The sequence below is a fragment of the Hippopotamus amphibius genome, chromosome 2, assembly GCF_030028045.1.
Source record: "Hippopotamus amphibius kiboko isolate mHipAmp2 chromosome 2, mHipAmp2.hap2, whole genome shotgun sequence".
Classification (NCBI taxonomy): Eukaryota; Metazoa; Chordata; class Mammalia; order Artiodactyla; family Hippopotamidae; genus Hippopotamus; species Hippopotamus amphibius.
Window position 1 is genome coordinate 166,684,736 of NC_080187.1, and position 20,517 is coordinate 166,705,252.

Here is a 20,517-nt window from a genome sequence, read left to right on the forward strand (position 1 = left end):
CAAGCGGTTTTCTCTGGTCGTGCAGTCTTTAATTGGAGGAGCTGCTGATGCCCGGTCACGACTGTGAGAGGTCTGGTTACCAGGAGCAAACGTCAGTGCAGGCAGGATGCAGGATTGGGGGAGCATGTTCACGGTCTCTCAGTGTCCCATGTAGTTGAGCAAACAGCTGAGTTAGAAAAAAAGTGTAGACAGCAATCTCAGGGAAACAAAATCTTTTCCCTCCATTACTTGAGATGATTTCCAAACAACTTGAATGTCTACCTGTCATTTTATAGCAGCCATGAAAACGACAGGCTGTGCTTTCAGAGCACTCCTCTGTGATTCAGATTTTTTTTTAAAGCACTGCATTTTAGGGAGAGAAGAAACAATGGCGACTGTTATATACTTCTCAAATCCTTAGGTGTTCACTTAAAAACTGACCTATTTAGAAATACAATAATCCTGTATTTTATTAGATAAAAGCACATTTAAATTTTTTAATACAGTCTGAGTTGTTCACTACTTCTTATTTTCCTAATAGTTGATGAACGAGGTTGTACGTGTGTGTAAGAGAGAAGAAAATTGACGAATGTTTCAGTTAAACTAAATTGACATTTAGTGATGAGCTTCTTTCTCAGCTGTTGGTAGTGGTTTCCTCATCACCTCCTAGATACAGGATTCCTATCATTTCTTTAGAATAATGGACACCTATAACCGCATTGCTCTAGCTATAATCTCAGCCTTCTCTTCTGGAGAGAGATTTACACGACTTAATGTAGAACTCAACTGAATACCATCCAGTCCTTCGTAGACATGGTAAAGTATTTGAAGCATGTTTAGTGTATTTGGCTGGTCTAAGATAGGTTGTGGAAGAGACCAAGAATAGTGTTAGGACATTTTGGTCTAAAAAGAAGAAACAGATTACACACATACAGACACACAAGGACCTGATCACCAAATCACAGACGTTTAGATCTCTTAAGCTGCAGAGAGCTTAAGAGAAGATCGCGTATTGATGCACTCCCCTGACATTGTTAAGTTGATGCCATGGAGTCAACCTTGCCATCCCACACATCATTCTTTAGATCTTCTGTAACATTCAGAGTTCTTCCATCTCTAATGGAAGCCATATACCTGGCTGGCTCAGCATAGCATGCCTTATGTTCTCAAAGAGTAAGAATATATAAATATTATATCTCCTGTTAAGCCTTTTTATTTTATTACAGCTAAAAATCCACCTTTAGCTCTTCAAGCCATCAAATAAATTTTAAAATGGTGTTTTCTATATACTGTACATGCACTAAGTGCCAGGTACTGCTCTGGGTGCTAATACCTCATCTGCTTTATTATTCATAACTCTCTGATGTAGATACAGAAACTCACCACACATTTGCTGAATAGTCACATTCTAGAGTGACCTTGAAATTGAGTGCTAGTCTTCCTGGTCCAAAGCCCTTGCACTTTCCACCATCAAATCTTATGTCCCCAGTGGGAATGTGTTTTGATTTTTATCTATCTTAGATATTTTTTAAGTTTTTAAAAGATACTGAATCCAACTTCTGTTTCAGCGGAAACGGCACTACTGGAGATTGGATAGCAAGTGTATTACCCTCTTTCAAAATGACACAGGAAGCAGGTACTACAAGGTAAGGGTGGCTCTTTCCTTGACTAAAGTTTCATGCCCCCTCTTGCTTTCTCATGGGAACACAGAGTGTCAGAAATACAACATACATCCGACACACATGACTCTTGTTCTCTGTAGTTTACACATTTGGGGGAAATCAGGTTGTGACCCCATGTTAGTCATCTGTAAATTTCAAATATTCCTGTGGAATGCTTCTGGCCCCATGCGATGGTGGGGCAGGGGCTGGGGGGAGCGGAAGCTTGACTATTCTAGCAGAGATGTGTAATTTAACTAGAAAATTCAAGGTCATGGAAGATTAGCGAAAAGTAAATTCCTGAAATCTATTCTGTCCAACTTTCTTTGTTTTATTTTGCATCTGTGGCCTTGTAGTATGTCACAGGGGGTTAAGAAACATTGCATGATTTCTCCATGTATTGCCAATACTCATAAGGAGCACTTTCCTCTAGAAAAAAAAAAATTGGCAGCTATTTTCATTCTGTCTCCCTATAGGAAATAATACAGATGTCACATAACGTGTCACCCAGTAAAACACTCTTCCCAAAGAAATTCATGCTGAACACAGTATATCGTGGCTCCTTCAAGATCAATGCAGGCTCAGCCATAGTGGTGTCGTTCTCCATGGCGCCTTTACACAGATCTAACAGGAAAAGGAAACCTCGTTAACTTTTACATTAAAAATTTGTTTTAAAAGTTATTATTTCTTAGTCACTCCATACCTCCTGGAAGACAATGTGGTGATTAATTTTTTTAATAGCAAAGTTGTCTTAAAAGCAACTGCTTTTAAAACCTCCCTCTGTGGTTTTCCTCACTAAAACTATTCATGTGGCTATATTATTATATTAATATCTATGGAATCAAATTATATGACTCATTTTCAGTGCCTTTTAAAGAATAGTGGAAATTTAAAAACAGCTGTGCATACCCAAATGCATTTCAAAAGGGTCATGATTTTACCTCACAGTTATAAAACTTATCATTTATACGCTAAGTCTTAGGTTTTGATGTAGGTTCAAAATATTATTCTTATTCATACTTATTCTTACCGCATAAACATAGGAAAAAAGTCCCTTGAATTTTCTGTAGAAAGGAGATGATAAATTTGCCCCTAGTAAAGGTATTTTTGTATTTTTCTTACTAATATTCTGTCTTATAAAACCATTTTATATAAACGATGGCTGATTGTAATGTCATTTCTCACATGTCCCTGGCATGAATTTTATTTGGAAGTTTACATAGTTTTGATAAACTACATTTAGCACACACTTTCTTCCACAGGAAATTCCATTATCAGAAATTTTATCTCTGGAACCAGCAAAACCTTCAGCTTTAATTCCTAGCGGGGCCAATCCTCACTGTTTTGAGATCACTACAGCAAATGTCGTGTATTATGTGGGAGAAAATGTGGTCAATCCCTCCAGCCCACCACCAAATAGCAGTGTGCTCACCAGCGGCGTTGGCGCAGATGTGGCCAGGATGTGGGAGTTGGCCATCCAGCATGCCCTCATGCCCGTCATTCCCAAGGGTTCCTCCGTGGGGCCAGGAACGAACGTGCACAGTGAGTCTGCCAATTTTCTGACTATCTGTAGAACAGGCTAAGAGAGCCTCTTTGGGGGCGATTTATTTTATTGGAGAACATAGTCTCCAAATAAAAGCTGCTACACATACTAAGGTATTTCATTCATTCAATTATCCTATTTTACTTTTCATTTTGTGCTAAAATTTTGAACAAATGCACGTCCACCCAATATATTAGGCCATAGCAGAAACCTAGGGCTATTGGCCCTAAAAGAAGAAGTAACCTCATGAGCTTGAGCTTGACCTGGAATGCCAGTCTGGCCATGTGCAAGTGTGAGTTAGCAGGTGTCCTCAAAATCCACCTAATGTGCTCCCCTGTGCAGGATGCGTAGCGTGCAGAGTACTTAGAAACGCTTGATCATTTTATCCCAGGAAAAAGTTCATTGTAGAATGAGATACAATTGACCAAAATGCAATCAGGATCAGTATTAAGGATGAATTTTTAAAAAATATTTTAGAGGAATATCTGTTTACAATGCAACTTAAAATCTTATAAGGACTGTTGATAATGAAGCCTGTGGGAAAAAGCCCTCTGTTTTCACATCACAGTGTGTTATCTGATGACCTATCACAACTTTTTAATTGCTCTCTACAACCAATGTACCTATTAAAAGGATATTAATATATACATGTTAATATTAATTATACCTATTTGGGTGCTAAGCATTTTATGTGAGGTCTCTATTTTAATGCCTAAAATAACCCCAGTAGGTGGATGTTGATGATTTGCCTGTTTTACAGGTGAGGAAATCAAACCTAGAGACATTAAGTTGCCTCAGCTTGTGCCAGAGTTACAAAATGGCAAACCAGTGTCTGAACCCAAGTCTTCATGACTCCTAACTCTAAACTGACAAAATATTATTATTTTTCAAAGCTAAGTACAGAGTAAATCCGTAACTGTAAAAGGAAAGAAATATGTTAGTAGACGTTTTCCTAGAAATGTCTAATTATTATGATTTTAAAACAGCCCTGCAGCTTGATTAATAAGCATGTATTTACTTGTTTTGCTAGTATCTCTCTTACTTCTTTTGTGTATTTTTAACATGTATTTCCAGGAGATATTTCTGTGAGTATTTCGGTATCAAATTGCCAGATTCAAGAAAATGTGGTGAGTGTATACCTACTAATATAAAACGTGGTACTGTGATCCTTTATTTGAAAATAGGAGCATCGTAAAATATTTTTTTATTGATCTAACATTTCAATTTTTTAGTGTTTTCTAGAAAATAAAATAGGTTCCCTTTGAATGTTTTTCTTCTATAAAATTTTAGAAACATTACATTGTATCAGTTCTTTTAGTGATTTTCTATAATCTGTTCTGTAGTGTGAAGCGTTAAATACCTATTTTTCATCTCGGGTAACCAATTATAATGCAGTGCCTGATTTTTCACATGTTTGTCCATCTTAGTACTAGAATTTTAAATGGTTGATGTTATGTAATACCAGATGAAATGAAATAAATTATTTGAGTCGCATGAATAGCTTAAATATGTCCTTATTCCCACTCCTTGATTGCTACCCAGGAGTGCTGTCTCACGACAAGGAGTTGCAAATACTCTTCCAATCACTTGTACTTATCAAGGAGACCTCAGAAAGCTGCATGAATCAGATTTTATGGGTCCACATTCTAGCGTCCTAGTCAACTGTGCACGTAACTCCATCCTTTCAGCTCAGTTTTTGAAAATTGTAGATAAGACATATTATGAAATAATTTACACTCTGTCATATGTTTGCTTTTTTTGTTATACTTTGTCACTGTGGCAAGTAGCCCAAAAGTGATAAGCCTTTTCCTACCTCATCCTTTGACTCAGATCTTTCCCTTTACTTTGACTGCTATGCCTATGACCAAAAGGAAAAAGTTTGTAGCCTTACACTGAGCTGAGTTTATTTTTTAAAGAGTAAACTCCATGAAACTCGATTCATCGCTAGCATAGCTTTGCAACCTTTGCTAAACTGGCATAAAGTAAGCTGAAAACCAAGTGTGATTGAGAGAATTAGGGAAACTTCATAATGAAGAATAGACGTAGTCTTGTTCTGTCAATCATGGGATAGATTTCTAAAGACCTGAAGGTTCCTGTTGTTCTTGCTTAGCCAGAGAAGACTTTGGGAAATACTGATCTACCTATAAGCCTCCTGGGAAATTCTAGATTCCTGTGGGGTTCTTCCACCCTGTTTGGCTGAAAATTCTGGGTGGCCATTGAGCTGTTAGAGAAAGATGGAGTAGTAGTTTGGACTCGGCATACTGGAGTAGTATTAGTTCATTTCTTGTCTTCAGACAACCTTGAACTCTAAACCATGGATACTCTGAAGGGATCCCAGGATAGAGAGAACTTGTAGTTATTTTCTGGGGGAAAGGACAAAGGAAAAGGATAGGAATGTATAGAATATGCAGAGGGTAGGATGTGATATAAAAGGACTTTTATTTTTGCGAAGAAAAAGAGTACAAGGGTAGAGGATAGGCAGAAAATTCCATAGAATGTCATAGGAATGCTGAAAGTCAAAAAAGTATTGCATTGTGCTTTCATGAGTGTGGTCATCAAATCACAGACTAAACATAGTCATCTAAAACAGACTGCTTTACTTAGCAATTATTATTTCAAAGAGGAAAGAGTAGACATTTGGACTTCTTATCTCCAGAAGTAGAAAAAGTGGAAGAGTTTGGTTACCTCATAGATGAGAATTTCATCGTGGATTTTCATCTTTTTGTGGTGTCTCTGGCTCACTCACAGTGATTCAGCCCCTTCTTCCTTTAGTTTAAATTCATCTGGATGTGGATGGTTAATAAAGAAGCAGCCTCACCATTTTAACCATGAAGAATGAAATGGCTGGAATCAGTACTCACACAGACATATGATTGGGAACCATGATTATTTAATGTGAAATTTCTGAATAACCATCACAATGAGCAAATCCCTTTTTGAATACTGACATTATGCATGTAGCTGACATAGTTTTAAGTCTTTTTGCTCTCTGATGAAACCTATGTAATTGAACATTGGAAAGTTTCTGCTGCTTAAGAGCAAAATTGTTTTCAAACATTACAATGTTACATTAAATTGGAGTGGGTTTTTAATATTAGAGTTATATTGTAGATTTCATCTAGCATTTAAATTTTATTTATGTTTAAAATATTTATCAGTATTAGTGATATATTAATAAAATTATAGAATTTATTAGGACTAATGTTTTATTCCACTTCATGTTTGTCTTTCTCTGGACTTGCACCTATAGGACATCAGCACAGTTTATCAGATTTTTCCTGATGAGGTACTGGGTTCCGGGCAGTTTGGAATTGTTTATGGAGGTAGGTTAATTCGCTAAGTATTTTTATTAATTTAAAGTTTTAGCTATTTTTGTTTAGAAAAATAATATCTCCAAGAAAAATATAAAGACCTTTATGTAGATATGTTTGTGTGTATGTCTCTCTGTGTTTTACCTTTTTAGAAATTTTTCTTGAGGTAGTCACTAAATGGAAATTCAGTACATGTCTGTTTTAAAAGAGAAATTTCTCTACTACTAAATATCGACAAACTTTTGCTTAAATATCAACAAATTCTGTACACAATACTGGTTAAATATTGGTTTATTTAGACAAAATATTGAGAAACAAGGCAGCTGTAATCATAAACACTCCTTTTCCTCTTAGCCTATTTGATCAGAATGCTATAGAAATCCATTCATGTAACTAGACAAAAAAATTCTTTAATTCTAACATCTTTAACAATGTTATGTATTTTCTTAAGGTTTGCATTTTTTACATTTTTGAAGTAAAATACTGAATTTTTACCTTTTTCTTATTGTCAAGCTATTTGATGAATTTAGTTAAAACTTCAGCTGTTTTTGATTCTAGCCAGTTCAATCACATTTTTCAAGTCTTTAAGAAAGATTTAATATCAATGTTTTACCTGCCCTATAAAATGACATCATAACTTTCAGTTGCTTAATATAATCAGTAACAGATTCTCTTTTTTTGGTGAAGTGGGGGGTGCTCTGAAATAATCATGTCTCAATATTATTTATCAGAGTATAATTTGCTTTTCATTTAAAAACTAATTAAATTCTACTCTATTTTAAAAGTAATTTTGATTCTTACAAAATGCACAAATGATTATTTTTTATGGAAAACCTATCAATAAGTCAGCAACCATTGTGCTTTTGGTTAGGGCATAACAGTGTAATGGAGGAGACCAAGTACTACACAGAAAATTGTTCTGCAGGGCCTTCCCTGGTGGTGCAGTGGTTAAGAATCTGCCTGCCAATGCAGGGGACACTGGTTCGATCCCTGGTCCGGGAAGATCCCCCATGCTGCAGAGCGACTAAGCCTGTGTACCACAACTACTGAGCCCACATGCCACAGCTACTGAAGCCCACTAGCCTAGAGCTTGTGCCCAGCAACAAGAGAAGACACCGCAGTGAGAACCCCACACACCACAGTGAAGAGTAGCCCCCACTTACCACAACTAGGGAAAGCCTGCGAACGGCAACAAAGACCCAATGCAGCCAATAAATAAATTAATTAATTAAAAAAAATTGTTCTGCAGTGTCATAACTGCATGCAAAAATGAATATAGTATATAAAGCATGGTAAATACACATGACTGTGTATACCAGGGGGGTGAAACGGGTAAGAAATGAGGTTAGAGAAACAGCAGGTGCCAGATACTTTGTTAACATCCAACAGTGAAAGAGCAGGCATAGGAGGAGGCCTCCCCAAGGAAGACTAAAAAGTTACGGCTGGACACATGGGATGAGGCAGATAAGAACAGTCACAGAAGAGAGGTCAAGTGCCATAGGGACAGAAGAAGCCGCAACCTTAAAGATAGTAGTTGCAATAAAAGTCTGCATCGGAATAGACACTGCAGGGAGTCAGAGAGTTTACAAGTGATGTGAAGGAAATCGAGAATGTGAAAACGAGACAATAGTTTCGTCAGTTGTAAAGGAAAGCCTTCTGGAAGGAGTTGGAAGCAGTAGTGAAAGTGGGATGTAGGGGGAAGGAACACTAGATTTACACCAAGTGTAAAAATAATGGAATTTCACGTTAGTTTGTATGTGACCAAAAAAATGAGTGATTAGGTTCATTTGCAAATTCAGTTAGCATTACTATATTGTATACCTCCCGTAATCAAGCAGTGTAGAAGTTAAGAGCTTGAGGGTACCCTGTGAGTCCCTAGAGGGCTTGCTGTGAGAGTTAAATGGGATGTGATGTATGTAAAGGGCTTGTCAGGTGAGGACAGTGGTGACGATAATGGTGATAGCTCATATTTTTTGAGTGTGTATAGTTATCTGGGCTCTCTTACAGTACATGTCTTATTACATCTAATTCTCACAACAACCCTACCATTGAAAATGAGGAACTCGGAAAACTTAAGTGGTTTGCTCAAGATCATGAAGCTAATAAAGGAGAGAGCCAGGGCTTTTATTCTTTCCTTTATAACATACATTAGTTTATCAGGACTTTAAAATTATACTTTCTTAAGGAGAGTACTTTTGCCAGCGGTATGAATATTTTCTATATTAAGTCGCTCAATGTCCTGTTTCTAAAACATATATTTTACAAGAAAATATCAGGCTGTTCATATGAATAGCTTTTAATAGCTTTTGTGTTCTAAATTGTGGCTAATTTTATAGTGCATATATGACCTGGAATAATGGAGCTGAGAAATGAAATTTTTATGGATATAAGTCAATGCTCATCAGAAATGTTAATTTATTCAGTAAAGCATTTTTATAATTCCAAAATGTTTTTCATAAATTCCGGTATTCTTTAATAGAGGTGATATTTAATAAGACTATGCTAATATTTCTTTTCTGTTTTAAAGGAAAACATCGTAAAACAGGAAGAGATGTAGCTATTAAGATCATTGACAAGCTAAGATTTCCAACAAAACAAGAAAGCCAACTTCGTAATGAGGTTGCAATTCTTCAGGTACTTTTTCGTTTTTCATATAGGGGCTGTAAAACATCCCCTCAACAAAGATAAGTTATCCAAATATCTGTGGCATAGATGTTTAAGAACATTTTTAAATAACTGAAAAGGCAGATCAAGCATCAAACTACTGCCTGGGTAGTATCTTTCCTAAGTCTAGGCAGCAGTTTTTCTTTTTTATGCACTTAATTCTGGGTTTTAATGTGTTATTAATTCTCATTAAATGGGTAATGTTTCAGCATTTGCTCATAGTGGACACGCTGAGACCACTTTGTTTTACATTATCAGTGACCTGGCCTTCATAAACATTCCTCCTTTATGCTGTGATAATTATATGAATGAGTATGTAGCTGTCAGCATACCAGATAAAAGAGTAATACATTTTGGAGAATCAGATGATCTTGATCTTATTAATGTCCTCTTTGTGTCTCACTGTGAGCCTTTTATTTAATAATGGGACTGTTCCTTAAATCTTCTCATTTTTAAAGCCAGTCCCTTTTTAAAGCCAGAATTTGTTAATAAAAGGTATTATGTCGTATACATAATTCCCGTAACCATTAAAACTTTTTTTGCAGATCAAAAGGAAATGGAGCAGTTGTTTGCTAATTGTGGTCAACTTAGCGATCCAGTCTAGACAATTTAGACCATTGATAGATGCCTATTTTTATAGAACTTCCATAATTCTCTGCTTGTCATGAAAGCTGATCATAATTTCTAGTGTATAGTTTTAGTGAATAATTTTCATTTGAACATTGCTAGCAAAACAAAAGAGAGTGCATTTCTTCATTTATTGTTTCATGTAACTGCCATTTATTGTTTATACAGTAAAAAAGTTGAAAAATATGATTTCTGCCCTAAAGTAGCTCGTGTGTACAGACAACCAAAAATAATTGCTGTACATTAAAAAAGTGACATAGACCTTTCTGGGACTCGTGTTTTCTAAAGATGGTGTTTTTGTGCTTTTGGACAACTAATGTAACACAGAGAACCACCACAGTGTTTTCTGCTTTCCTGGAAGAAGATAACCGCAGACCTTAAGCCGACAATTCATAGATTCATAGCTTAGTGCTTGCTAATCAGATTCTTTTTTTCTATTCTTCATTTGGCAACATTGAGCTGCAAATGACATCTGAAAACTCAGTAAATGGCATCTTTCCACACTTGGACCCTGCTTTCCTGGTCTCCACCTTCACATGGTGTCCTGCAGGCAGATTCCTTTGCAGCTTGCCACAGTTGGCATAAGGATAAGACATTTATCCTCCATTACAGGACATAAGAGGATAACATGGTTATATCTTTCTACATTTTATTGCAGCTGCAGAGGAAGGTCTAATTTTCTGTGTATAGCCCTTTAATTGGCTCTCCTGAGCCTGTCAACACATTATCAACTGCTGACTCTGTAGTAAGGTAGCAAAATAAAACACACCGTAAACTGACTCCATCTTCTTTGCAAGAGTAGCTGCAATCAACAATGCAGATGCAGTAAACATAGGTCTGGCAAAAACTTCATTATAATGTGGTTTTCTGAAAAGAGTTTGGTTAGGTTGAAAGTCAAATTCTGCCCTGTAAGCATATGAAGTGATTAAACAGCTCTCATATTATGCCCTGGAGTCTCAAGATTCCTCATCACTTATCCCTCATCCCCATTGTCCCCAACCATTCTTGGCTTCCTTCATCAAACTCACATTTACTGGGTACATATCATGAGCTAAGCACTATTCTAGGCTCAGTGGATACAGTGGGGACAAAGACACACAAGTCCTTCCTGTCATGAGTCTTTAGATTGTATTACTCAGGTTTACTTTTAGTCTGATGTTTGCAACATATTTATGTGTTGAGGTTTTAATTGCAAAACCTGTACAAGGAGTCTTATTAAGGGTTGGCTTAAATGTATGAGGTTTAGGAGTTCATACTTTATCAAAAGTTGACATTTGTTTCAAACTTGTTCATCAAAAATTACTCTGTGTTCTCTTTTTCCCATACCACTTAGCATCTTCTAGCCTATTACAGAATTTCATGTGTTATGTTTGCAGTGGGTATCTTTCCCCATCCCCAGCCCTCGCCCCTCCACTGGAATATATACATTTCAGGAGAGCAGATGTTGTTGTTTTGTTTACCAGTATATCCCAAACACCAGAGATTGTTCCTGGCAAACATTAGGTGTTTAGCAGATATTTGTTGAATGAATGTTTGTTTAATTAAAATTGCACAGAGACATCATCCTGTCACATAAGAAGACATACATAGTAGCCAACCAGGTAGCAGAAGTCTAGACTATTTGCTATTAATGGTTAATTGGTTAGTTAAGAAGGAGTGTGAGTGCTTTGTTCTTTGAAAACCCTCATTGCCCTGTTTTATATTTCTTATCAAAAGAAAGAACACATTTTTTGAACCTGAGAAGACAAAATGGTAGTGAGGGGAGAGATGGGGGAAGGATTCTGACTCACTTAACTGATATGTACAGAAAAAGTTCCATGATTGAAATCAGTTGAACGGTGGGGAAGGTTTTCTGTTACTTATCTTGAGAAACAGAATTCTATCCCTCTGGATGTAAAAGTGATACCCAGAAGCATTTGGCATCCTCTGCCCTCTAGTCTCTAGCTTATGAAAGCTGTTTTCCTGGTGTATGGTTATACCTGGAGTCCGACAAGTTCTGCCCCATCCCATTCCTCTGGCTGATTCTCCAGACGGGATCAAGTGGGCTGAAATGGCTGATGGGAGAAAATTTTCCTCATGCAGTTCTGTTAGTCCTCTGGTCAGATTTTGATTTCTTTCTGTTTTTTGTTTAAAAAAAAAAAAGTGCCTTAGCTTACCGAAGACTTCAAAAGTTATATAAATACAGAATGTGTGAAAAAGTAGAATTCTCCTTTCTTTTTCTATTCCATCTTCTTTACATATCCTAGGTGAAGGCTTTCCAAGGTCTGATTCAGTCATTAGAAAGCTGAGCTCTTTAGATATTTTTTGAATAGTTGAAAAATTAAGGCAAATGTGAATCTTTTGGCATAGTTATGCCCTATTTTTTTATTTCAAATAGCCATTTTCATTATCTCTAACTGCTTCATTATGATTATTATGTTTGAGAAGGATGCTAATTAATGTAGATGTTAAAGGATGTTAAGCTTAGTTCAAAAATTCCCAAGAGATCTTATTTATATTATTATTTTAAAAGTTGCATCTTGATTTTAAAAAAGGTAAATTTGAAATTACTGTTTTTTTCTATTCATGTCAACAAAATAAGGGTAAAACGATAGTTTATAATTATCAAGGATATCACAGAAAACTGACTTTTATAGAGAGATGCAGTTACATCTTAAAAGGCTTAGAAACTTAAAATCTAGAGTAAGTGATGCTGACATGATATGTTTAATATAACTTGTTATCAACATAGCCTTGTTCAGTCTAAATTAATTTTTATTTTCTCACATATCAATGCATAAAAAGCTTTAGGATAATACTTATGAATATAATTCTAATTGACTTACTATGTTTTTTTTCCCCTCTTTATCTTAAATATCAGCTTATTTATCTAAGGAACAATACTAGGGCTTCTGTTTATGATATAATGTATTAAAGCATTTTGAAATTATAAAGGTGCTGAATACAGAATGTGGGGGAAAATGTGTAAGAATTTTACAAGCTGCTTTCCATGCTTATTCATAAATTCCTTTCTTTGGTTTCTGCACCTTTCTTATAATTCAAAGCCCTTTTGCCATATTCCTGTCTTCTGCTTCTGCCCAACTATCACCCTTTCGCTACTTTTTAGTCTTTACCGTATTTGACAAGTCTCAGTCCTTCAGCAACATTGTTCATTTGCTCCTTTTTAAACCTCGCTCCTCACTTCAGCCCTGCACTTATCAGGCCCCATTTCATCTTCCGTGCTAGCTCCATCCTTCTCCTTGAACTTCTTCCATTCATCTAAATGGTTTATGCTAGTCTGGAACTCATTTCCAGAATGAGCTCATCGACTTCAAGAGAGTCATCTGTTATCTCTTTGCAGGTCATTCCTTGATTTATCTCATGAGCTCTATTCTTTCACAGACACTTCAGTCTCCTATTTCTGACCTTAGCACCTCTGCATTTTGCTGTGCCAGCCTTACCCAAACCAATCAGCCAAAAAGTAAATGATTATTCTTAATGTCTTTCCCTGCAATTTATTTTCTCCCTAATTTTGTCTGTTTTGCTGCCATTCTCCCAATTTCTAAGGCAAGTACCCTTTTCCTTCAATTAATAAAAATATTAAGTCATTCAGCAGTCCCTGGGAAGCACTTCCTTCTCTGATAAAAAGCGATTTACTGCACCCCGGGGCTATATAACAATGAATGAAACCTTTTAGGATGTTTACCATCTATTTGGGCAGATAGATACAAGAAGATGCAAGTCAGGATAGCTGTGTAAACATAGTGAAAGAAGTTGTGCATTATGACAGACATCAGGGCATTGGAATGAAGGAGTACTTCAAAGAGAAATATGGCATTGGTGAAATCTGAAAGATTCATAGATTTTTGGTAACCAAAGAATTGTTGAAAAGGGTTATTAGGCTGAGGGGCCACCTTAATAAAATAAATATATTGAATACTATGAAATAAAGTGGAAAACTAGATCATTTTAAAAGTGTCTTCAAAGGAGGCAAGAATATACAACGGAAAAAAAAGCCTCTTCAATAAGTGGTGCTGGGAAAATTGGATAGCTACATGTAAAAGAATGAAATTAGAACACTGCCTAACACCATGCACAAAAATAAACTCAAAATGGATAAAAGACCTAAATGTAAGGCCAGACACTATAAAACTCTTAGAGGAGAACATAGGCAGAACACGCTATGACATACATCAAAGCAAGATCCGTTTTGACCCACCTCTTAGAATAATGGAAATAAAATAAAAAATAAACAAATGGGATCTAATGAAACTTAAAAGCTTTTGCACAGCAAAAGAAACCATAAACAAGACAAGAAGACAACCCTCAGAATGGGAGAAAATAATTTGCCAACGAAGCAACTGACAAAGGATTAATCTCGAGAATATACAAGCAGCTCATGCAGCTTAATACCAAAAAAAGCAAATAACCCAATCCACAAATGGGCAGAAGACTTAAATAGACCTTTCTCCAAAGAAGACGTAAAGGTGGCCAACAAACACATGAAAAGATGCTCAACATCACTAATCATTAGAGAAATGCAAGTCAAAGCCATGATGAGGTATCACCTCACACCGGTCAGAATGGCCATCATCAAAAAATCTGGAAACAATAAATGCCGGAGAGGGTGCAGAGAAAAGGAAACTCTCCTGCACTGTTGGTGGGAATGTAAATTGGTATAGCCACTATGGAAAACAGTATGGAGGTTCCTTAAAAAACTAAAAATAAAACTACCATATGACCCAGCAATCCCACTGCTGGGCATATACCCAGAGAAAACCATAATCCCAAAAGAAATATGTACCACAATGTTCATTGCAGCACTATTTACAATAGCCAGGACATGGAAGCAACCGAAATGCCTATCAACAGATGAATGGATAAAGATGTGGCACATATATACAATGGAATATTACTCAACCATAAAAAGGAATGAAACTGAGTTATTTGTAGTGAGGTGGATCAACCTACAGTCTGTCATACAGAGCAAAGTAAGCCAGAAAGAGAAGAACAAATACCGTATGCTAACTCATATATATGGAATCTAAAAAAATGGTACTGATGAACCCAGTGGCATGGCAAGAGTAAAGATGCAGATGTAGAGAATGAACTTGAGCACATAGGGTGGGGGATGGAGGGGAAGCTGGGACAAAGTGAGAGAGTAGCACTGACATATATACACTACCAAATGTAAAATAGATAGCTAGTGGGAAACTGCTGCATAACACATCTAGATGATGGGTGATGACTTAGAGGGCCGGGATAGGGAGAGTGGGAAGAAGTTGCGGGAGAGAGGGGATATGGGGATATATGTATAAATACAGCTGATTCACTTTGTTGTACAGCAAAAATTGGCACAACAGTGTAAAACAATTATATTCCAATAAAAAGCTTAAAAAAAGTGATGGAAAAATAAATAAGTAAATAAAGTGGCTTCAGATGACTTCATGTGTCCTCAAAAATAATTCTAAAAACCCTTTTATCTGCATGTGTATTTTAAAGTTGACAGCTAGAACCATTTTGCCAGAAGTTTAAAGAATTTTAATTTTTTACTGCAGTGAAAATATTATGTGAAAATAAAGCTGCTATATAACTCATTTAAATATATGCATTAGAATCTAATGGTACAAGAGTTATATATATAAAGCAATTATATTCCAATAAAGAGCTTAAAAACAAAAAGAATCTAAATATCAGAAACATTTGATATTTTTAACAATCACTTAAAAATACATGAATAGGCTTTTTAAGCAATAGTATATTTTACAGCATTCCTTGTTTTCTTTGACTACATACACTTTTCCCACAGAACAGTATTCCAGTGTAATATATTTTTATAGTTAAAAGTCTTTCATTGGTCCCCCTTTCATACTTATTTACAATAAACATAAGTATATATTTTAAAGCTTCTTGATTATAACACTAAATGTTTTAAGCTTTCTCCTATTATTACAGTTATTGTTACTAAAACCTTTTTCCAACAAGATAAATATTCTGTAAAATTTGATCTATGCTTGTTAAACATAAGAAATGAAGTGTTGCTGAAAATACATTATATAATGAGATTTTTAAAAATTTAGTTCATAAATTGGCAGGTGATTATTATTTATTGTTTCAATTAAACAGAGTTCAGCAACAATTTTATTCCTTTTTCTAAATTGTAGGAGCCAAATTGTAAACCCTCTCAAAGCAAGGCAAAACAATCTCAGTGATTTATCTTCAGAAATTTGTCCTCTCTCTTTTAATTCTCTCTCTGTTTATAAATCCACTAAATGCTTCTCTAATTTTGGTGAAAGCATGAATTAGAAACTAAGTTGCAAAAGAATTGATTTCCAAGTTATTAGGGTCATTCACTTTGTACCAATACAATATTTCAATTTTTCCCTTTTTTTTCTCCCAATTTTATTCCCCATGACAAGGTACCCTAGTACCTTCTCACACATTCTAACACCTTTGGAATGTGTGAGAAGCATACCTTCCTTTTGGAAAGTGTGAGAAAAATTGTTCTCAAAGACAACTTGGGGATGGAGAATTTGAAGACTGTGGGGATTTTCTCAAATAGATCTATATTAGAAGAATATTTATGGGCTGTTAAGATTCATTCATTCATCCAAAGTATAATTATTAAGTACTCACCATGTTCCAGGCAATAGAGATACAAATGTAAACAAAGCACTTCCTAAAACTATCCCTCTGCTCACATATCTTTAAAATCTCCTGGTTCCCCAAGAGTTTGCCTACCTTAGTTTAGAGACTGCTGTGAAAGGACAAAGTGAGCTTAGGTAAGACTAAGAAATGGGTTTTATGTGAGTTCATAGAGAACCTTAGATATTGTGCCAAGTAAATTGGATTTTATTATGCTTGGGTGATTGTGAATTGTGGAAATATTTTGAAAAAGAAATTATTATGATCAGATGCCTTTTATTTTTTTATTTTTTTTAAACATACAATAAACTGCATATATTTAGAGTGTACAATTTGGTATCCCAGTCTCCCAGTTCATTCCCCGCCAGCCCTCCTCACTTTCCCCACTTGGTATCCATATGTTTGTTCTCTACATCTGTGTCTCTGTTTCTGCCTTGCAAACCGGTTGATTTGTACCATTTTTCTATGTTCCGCATATATGTGTTAATATACGATATTTGTTTTTCTCTTTCTGACTCACTTCACTCTGTCTGATAGTCACTAGGTTCATCCATGTCTCTACAAATGTCCCAGTTTCATTGCTTTTTACAGCTGAGTAATATTCCATTGTATATATGTACCGCATCTTTTTTTTTTTTTAACCTTTTATTTTTTTATTTTTTACAATAAATTGCATGTATTTAGAGTGTACAATTTGGTATTCCAGTCTCCCAATTCGTTCCCCCCCCCAACCCTCCCTGCTTTCCCCACTTGGTGTCCATATGTTTGTTCTCTACATCTGTGTCTCTATTTCTGCCTTGCAAACCGGTTGATTTGTACCATTTTTCTATAGTCCACATATAAGTGTTAATATACAATATTTGTTTTTCTCTTTCTGACTCACTTCACTCTGTATGACAGTCTCTAGGTCCATCCATGTCTCTAAAAATGTCCCAGTTTCATTGCTTTTTACAGCTGAGTAATATTCCATTGTGTGTATGTGCCACATCTTCTTTATCCATTCATCTGTTGATGGACATTTAGGTTGCTTCCTTGTCCTGGCTATTGTAAATAGTGCTGCAGTCAACATTGGGGTGCATGTGTCTTTTTGAGTTATGGTGTTCTCTGAGTATATGCCCAGCAGTGGGATTGCTGGGTCATATGGTAGTTCTATTTTTAGTTTTGCAAGGAACCTCCATACTGTTCTCCATAGTGGCTGTATCAATTTACATTTCCACCAGCAATGCAAGAGCGTTCCTTTTTCTCCACATCCTCTCCAGCATTTACTGTTTGTAGATTTTTTGATGATGCCCATTCTAACCGGTGTGAAGTGATAGATACCTCATTGTAATTTTGATTTGCATTTCTCTAATAATTAGTGATGTTGAGCAGCTTTTCATGTGCCTCTTGGCCATCTGTATGTCTTCTTTGGAGAAATGCCTATTTAGGTCTTCTGCCCATTTTTTTATTGGGTTGTTTATTTTTTTGACATTGAGCTGGATGAACTGTTTATATATTTTGGAGATTAATCCATTGTCTGTTGATTCATTTGCAAATATTTTTTCCCATTCTGAGAGTTGTCTTTACGTCTTGCTTATAGTTTCCTTTGCTGTGCAGAAGCTTTGAAGTTTCATTAGGTCCCACTTATTTATTTTTGTTTTTATTTCCATTATTCTAGGGGGTGGATCAAAAAAGATCTTGCTGTTATTTACGTCGAAGAGTGTTCTTCCTTTGTTTTCCTCCAGGAGTTTTATAGTGTCTGTCCTTACATTTAGGTCTTTTATCCATTTTGAGTTTATTTTTGTGTATGGTGTTAGGAAGTGTTCTAATTTCATTCTTTTACACGTAGCTGTCCAGTTTTCCCAGCACCACTTAATGAAGAGGCTGCCTTTTCTCCATTGTATATTCTTGCCTCCTTTGTCATAGATTAGTTGACCGTAGTTTATCTCTGGGCTTTCTATCCTGTTCCATTGATCTATATTTCTGTTTTTGTGCCAGTACCATACTGTCTCGATCACTACGGCCTTGTAGTATAGCCTGAAGTCAGGAAGCCTGATTCCCCCAACTCCGTCTTTCCTTCTCAAGATTGCTTTGGCTATCCGGGGTCTTTTGCGTTTCCATACAAATCGTAAAATTTCTTGTTCTAGTTCTGTGAAAAATGCCATTGGCAATTTGATGGAGATTGCATTGAATGTGTAAATTGCTTTCGGTAATATATTCATTTTCACAATGTTGATTCTTCCAATCCAAGAACATGGTATGTCCCTCCATCTGTTTGTGTCTTCTTTGATTTCTTTCATTAGTGTCTTATAGTTTTCTGAGTACAGGTCTTTTGCCTCCTTGGTCAGGTTTATTCCTAGGTATTTTATTCTTTTTGTTGCAATGGTGAATGGGATTGTTTCCTTCATTCCTCTTTCTGATCTTTCATTGTTGGTGTATAGAAATGCAAGAGATTTCTGTGTGTTAATTTTGTATCCTGCAACTTTACCAAATTGATTGCTTAGCTTGAGTAGTTTTCTGGTGGCATCTTTAGGATTTTTTATGTATAGTATCATGTCATCTGCAAACAGTGACAGTTTTACTTCTTTTCCAATTTGGATTCCTTTTATTTCTTTTTCTTCTCTGAATACTGTGTCAAGGACTACCAAAACTATGTTGAATAGTAGTGGCGAGAGTGGACATCCTTGTCTTGTTCCTGATCTTAGAAGGAATGCTTTCAGTTTTTCAGCATTGAGAAGGATGTTTGCTGTGGGTTTGTCATATATGGCCTTTATTATGTTGAGGTAGGTTCCCTCTATGCCCACCTTCTGGAGAGTTTTTATCATAAATGGGTGTTGAATTTTGTCAAAAGCTTTTTCTGCATCTATTGAGGTGATTATGTGGTTATTGTCCTTCAGTTTGTTAATGTGGTGTGTCACATTGATTGATTTGCATATATTGAAGAATCCTTGCATCCCAGGAATAACCCCCACTTGATCATGGTGGATGATCTTTTTAATGTGTTGTTGGATTCTGTTGGCTAGTATTTTGTTGAATGTTTTTGCATCTAAATTCATCAGTGATATTGGCCTGTAATTTTCTTTTTTAGTAGTATCTTTGTCTGGTTTTGGTATCAGGGTGATGGTGGCTTTATAAAATGAGTTTGGGAGTGTTCCTTCCTCTGCAATGTTTTGGAAAAGTTTGAGAAGGATGGGTGTTAGCTCTTCTCTAAATGTTTGATGAAATTCACCTGTGAATCCATCTGGTCCTGGACTTTTGTTTGTTGGGAGATTTTTAATCACAGTTTCAATTTCATTGCTCGTGATTGGTCTGTTCATATTTTCTATGTCTTCCTGATTCAGTCTTGGAAGGTTATACCTTTCTAAGAATCTGTCCATTTCATCCAGGTTGTCCATTTTATTGGCATATAATTGCTTGTAGTAATCTCTTATGGTTCTTTTTATTTCTGTGGTGTCCATTGTAACTTCTCCTGTTTCATTTCTAATTTTATTGATTTGAGTCCTCTCCCTCTTTTTCTTGATGAGTCTTCCTAGAGGTTTATCGATTTTATTTATCTTCTCAAAGAACCAGCTTTAAGTTTTATTGATTTTTGCTATTGTTTTCTTTGTCTCTATTTCATTTATTTTTGCTCTGAGCTTTATGATTTCTCCATCTACTAACTCTGAATTTTGTTTACTCTTCTTTCTCTAGTTTATTTAGGTGTAAGGTTAGATTGTTTATTTGGGATGTTTCTTGTTTCTTGAGGTACGATTGTATTGCTATAAACTTCCCTCTTAGAACTGCCTTTGCTGCATCCCATAGGTTTTGGAATGTTGCCTCTTCATTGTCATTTGTCTCTAGGTATTTTTTGATTTCCTCTTTGATTTCTTCAGTTATCCCTTGGTTATTTAGTAGCGTATTGTTTAGCCTCCATGTGTTTGTGTTTTTTACAATTTCTTTCCTGTAATTCATTTCTAATCTCATAGCATTGTGGTCAGAAAAGATGCTTGCTATGATTTCAATTTTCTTGAATTTACCAAGGCTTGATTTATGACCCAAAATGTGATCTATCCTGGAGAATGTTCCATGTGCACTGGAGAAGAATGTGTAATCTTTTGTTTTTGGATGTAATGTCCTATAGCTATCTGTTAAA

General features: G+C 35.8%; 1 protein-coding gene across 1 annotated transcript in view; it reads left to right on the forward strand.

Annotated features, from left to right (window-relative positions):
• The window catches only part of PRKD1 (protein kinase D1), a 313,425-nt gene that overhangs the window by 253,571 nt on the left and 39,337 nt on the right, over window positions 1–20,517 (forward strand). Inside the window, exons 9-13 of the mRNA XM_057722272.1 lie at window positions 1,548–1,625; window positions 2,900–3,179; window positions 4,255–4,307; window positions 6,431–6,503; window positions 9,019–9,125. Coding sequence (XP_057578255.1) covers window positions 1,548–1,625; window positions 2,900–3,179; window positions 4,255–4,307; window positions 6,431–6,503; window positions 9,019–9,125 — 591 coding nt within the window. The remainder of the gene's footprint in view (window positions 1–1,547; window positions 1,626–2,899; window positions 3,180–4,254; window positions 4,308–6,430; window positions 6,504–9,018; window positions 9,126–20,517) is intronic.